The sequence below is a fragment of the Vigna unguiculata genome, chromosome 7 (genome assembly GCF_037176805.1).
Source record: "Vigna unguiculata cultivar grain cowpea cultivar isolate G323 ecotype 2 chromosome 7, ASM3717680v1, whole genome shotgun sequence".
In the NCBI taxonomy this organism is placed as follows: domain Eukaryota; kingdom Viridiplantae; phylum Streptophyta; class Magnoliopsida; order Fabales; family Fabaceae; genus Vigna; species Vigna unguiculata.
The window spans coordinates 2588024-2592240 of NC_140798.1; the positions used below are offsets into that span (position 1 = coordinate 2588024).

Sequence of the window (4217 nt, forward strand, 5' to 3'; positions counted from 1 at the left end):
AAAGAGGGAATCCCCTTTATATATAGTTATAGATTACAAATTTTGTTCATTACATATTATTTATTTATCTAATCCAATCCAGTCCAATGCTGAAATTTATTTCAGATTTCTTCGAGTTTGGTATTTTTCCGGTCTTAAATATGTGTTAAATTAAAATTTTTCAGAGTTAAATAAAAAGAAAATAGAATAGAAAAGAAAAAAACATAGGTTGGTGTGTCACACGTGTAAGCGTTTGAGTGGGGTCGATGGGAGAGGCTGAGCACTCCCTATGCAGCAGTAGCAGCATCACTACACACGCAGAGATGTACAGCACTGTAACAAAACCAGCAATGGACCTTCTCTCCTTCATTCCTCCACAACCAGACAAATCTCTCTCTCTCACTTTTTCTTCTTCTTCTTCTTCTTCTTCCCTCAAACACTTCCCTCCTCCATTCTTTTATTTTTCCTTCTTTCCAAAAAACGACCTCGTTTCACAAGGTACACTCACCTCTCTCCGCTTCTTCTATCGTTCCACATTCAAAAAAGTTAAAGCCAAAAAAAAAAAAAAAAAACTACTTTATTTCCCTTTCTTCTTCTTCTTCTTTATTTCTCTTTTCGTTTTTCTCCTTTCGGTGCTTCTCGGATTTTCGCATGCACCGTCGCGTTCGGGGTTTCTTCTCTGGGGGTGTGCCGGCGACGACGACGTTTGGTATCAGAAATGCATTTTCTTATTTTATTTTTTTAAGAACTGATAATGTCTGGGAAAATGTGAGAACTGAGAAGACAAATCAACGGTTAATCGAAGCGTTTTTTCTTGGTGGTGTTGTTCATTTTCAAAGCAGTCAACTCTCTCTCTCTCTCTCTCTCTCTCTCTCTAGTTAAGGAAGTGGTTGTTGTTTTTAACTTGGGCGTTTCAAAATGCTGAAAGTACAAAACCTTGAAATGTTGCTTTTTTCTTTCATGTGCTGCATTACACAACTGGATTTTCGTTTTATTTTTTTTATGATTTTTGTTTATGCTTGCAGGTTAAACAATCGGATCTAACTTTTTCTGGGAAAGTGGTTGGTGTTTTTCCGATGTTGGACTCGAAGAACACTTTGTGAAATCTGAGATCTAGGTTTGACATTGGCGTTTTTATTATTTTTTTTTTTCAGTTTTATACTTTATATACTAGTGGTGCACGTTATTTGAGTTTCAGCTGCTGTTACCTCGATTATATCTTCTTTTGATGATGTTTTTTGAAATTTCCCGGACTTTTAGATGCCTCGGTTGGGTATAGCGTGTTGTAACGGCTACTTGACTGTGTTTTCCTATTTTTTAGGCTCTGTGGAACGATTGGGTATAATCCGAGTTGTTGAAGGCTTTGGATATCTGGGTTATAAATTTGAATTTGGGTTTCTGGTTCTCTGAAGCGAGAAAAAAATGCAGAGGCCTCCACCTGAAGATTTTCTGTTGAAGGAGACCAAACCCCACCTTGGAGGGGGAAAGGTCTCCGGTGATAAACTTACCAGTACCTATGATCTGGTCGAGCAAATGCTGTACCTTTATGTGAGGGTTGTGAAGGCCAAGGACTTGCCTGCCAAAGATGTCACTGGGAGTTGTGATCCTTATGCTGAAGTCAAGCTTGGGAACTACAAGGGTACTACCAGGCATTTCGAGAAGAAAACCAATCCTGAGTGGAACCAGGTTTTTGCCTTCTCGAAGGACCGGCTTCAGGCGTCTGTGCTGGAGGTTACCGTGAAGGATAAGGATGTTGTGAAGGATGACTTCATCGGACGTGTCTGGTTTGACCTGAATGAGGTCCCCAAAAGGGTGCCTCCAGATAGTCCTTTGGCGCCCCAATGGTATAGATTAGAAGATAGAAAGGGTGACAAGGTCAAGGGAGAGCTGATGTTGGCTGTTTGGATGGGTACCCAGGCTGATGAAGCTTTTCCTGAAGCTTGGCACTCGGATGCTGCTACGGTCGGTGGAAGTGATGCTCTTGCCAACATTAGATCGAAAGTGTATCTGTCTCCTAAGCTTTGGTATTTGAGGGTTAATGTGATTGAGGCACAGGACTTGCAGCCAACTGATAAGGGTAGATACCCTGAGGTTTTCGTGAAGGCTATTCTGGGGAATCAGGCCTTGAGGACCAGAATCTCTCATAGTAGGAGTATTAATCCAATGTGGAATGAGGATTTGATGTTTGTGGCAGCCGAACAGTTTGAGGAACCGCTGATATTGAGTGTGGAGGATAGAGTTGCCCCTAACAAGGATGAAGTGTTGGGGAGGTGTGCTATTCCTCTGCAGTATGTGGAAAAGAGACTTGACCACAAACCAGTGAATACAAGGTGGTTCAATCTGGAAAGGCATATTGTTGTTGAGGGGGAGAAGAAGAAGGATACCAAATTTTCAAGCAGGATTCACATGAGGGTTTGTCTAGAAGGTGGCTATCATGTTTTAGACGAATCTACTCACTACAGCAGTGATCTTCGCCCAACAGCGAAACAGCTGTGGAAGTCTGGCATTGGTGTTCTTGAACTGGGGATATTGAATGCTCATGGTTTGATGCCGATGAAAACGAAGGATGGGAGAGGGACAACAGATGCTTACTGTGTAGCGAAATGTGGGCAGAAGTGGGTCAGGACAAGGACAATCATTGACAGCTTTGCTCCAAGATGGAATGAGCAATATACTTGGGAGGTTTTTGATCCTTGCACTGTCATTACAATTGGTGTGTTTGATAACTGTCATCTGCATGGTGGAGACAAGGCTGGTGGAGCAAAAGATTCAAAGATTGGAAAGGTAAGGATTCGTCTTTCCACCCTTGAGACTGATAGGGTCTATACACATTCCTATCCACTTCTTGTTCTTCACCCGAACGGGGTGAAGAAGATGGGTGAGATTCACTTGGCTGTGAGGTTCACTTGTTCATCTCTGCTCAATATGATGCACATGTATTCACAACCCTTGTTGCCAAAAATGCACTATATACACCCGCTGACTGTGAGCCAGCTGGACAGTCTGAGGCATCAAGCTACTCAGATTGTTTCAATGAGACTGAGTCGTGCCGAGCCACCGCTGAGAAAAGAAGTAGTGGAATATATGCTGGATGTGGGTTCCCACATGTGGAGTATGAGAAGAAGCAAAGCCAACTTCTTCAGGATTATGGGGGTTTTGGGTGGTCTAATTGCTGTAGGAAAATGGTTTGATCAGATTTGCAATTGGAGAAGTCCAGTCACTACAATTCTGATCCATATCTTGTTCATAATACTAGTTATGTATCCAGAGCTTATCTTGCCTACAATTTTCCTTTACCTCTTCTTGATTGGAATTTGGTACTACAGATGGAGGCCAAGGCAACCTCCTCACATGGACACTCGTCTGTCTCATGCAGACTCGGCACATCCTGATGAACTTGATGAAGAGTTTGACACATTCCCGACCTCCCGGCCAAATGACATTGTGAGGATGAGATATGATCGACTTAGAAGCATTGCTGGGAGGATTCAAACTGTGGTTGGGGACTTGGCCACTCAGGGTGAAAGGCTGCAATCTTTGCTAAGCTGGCGTGATCCCAGAGCTACATCACTGTTTGTGCTTTTCTGTCTTGTTTCTGCTGTTGTTCTGTACGTCACTCCATTCCAAGTTGTGGCCCTCTTGACAGGAATTTATGTGTTGAGACATCCAAGGTTTCGCCATAAGCTTCCTTCTGTGCCTCTTAATTTCTTCAGGAGGCTGCCTGCAAGAACTGATTGCATGCTCTGAAGCCAGGACAGTGCAGAATGGAGCTTGCCTTCTCCTGAAGGCAGTAGATTTTGTGCATTTATTGTTCGTTATCCTGTCACAGGATTTTCTGTTTTCACTTTTGAACTTCATGGTAGTTTTGTTTTTTTGTAATTTTGTAGGTTTGAGTTGAAATTCACTTCAGCTTAATTACTTTCATGCTTAATTAGATGTAATAGTGTTTCTCAATGGGGAGTTATTAGTTTGTATTCTGATGGCAGTGGAGGTAATTTGTGTTTTTCTCCCCTCCACTATTAATTAGATGTAATAGTGTTTGGTGCGTTTCTTTTAAAATAGGCGTTTAATGCTCTCGATGTTTCTAGTTTTCTGATGAATTTTTGTGCTGTGATTACAGAACATGCATGTTCAATTAATTTAATTAGAAGCTTCACGAATGCATGTGGTTTAGTATATTACTGCTTTGTCTGGATAGTGTAACACTTATTTAAGTCCCAATGTGCAGTTTTGCTTTT

The 4217-nt window shown here is 41.8% G+C and overlaps 1 protein-coding gene across 2 annotated transcripts; it reads left to right on the plus strand.

The window, feature by feature from the left end:
• The first annotated feature begins 289 nt into the window (after positions 1–289).
• LOC114191753 (FT-interacting protein 3) lies at positions 290–4000 on the plus strand. 2 transcript variants are annotated; one of them, XM_028081127.2, is made up of 3 exons: positions 290–477; positions 1005–1096; positions 1301–4000. In XM_028081127.2, exon 3 carries the CDS (start codon positions 1402–1404, stop codon positions 3724–3726), a length of 2325 nt encoding a protein of 774 aa, XP_027936928.2. In that variant the 5' UTR covers positions 290–477; positions 1005–1096; positions 1301–1401; the 3' UTR covers positions 3727–4000. The 2 variants fall into 2 exon arrangements, with proteins under 2 accessions (XP_027936928.2, XP_027936929.2); XM_028081128.2 differs by having other exon boundaries at positions 295–688.
• The last annotated feature ends 217 nt before the right edge of the window (positions 4001–4217 follow it).

Coding starts and splice junctions, on each gene's coding strand:
- LOC114191753 (XM_028081127.2), top strand. CDS start 1,402: ATGCAGAGGCCTCCACCTGAAGATTTTCTGTTGAAGGAGACCAAACCC.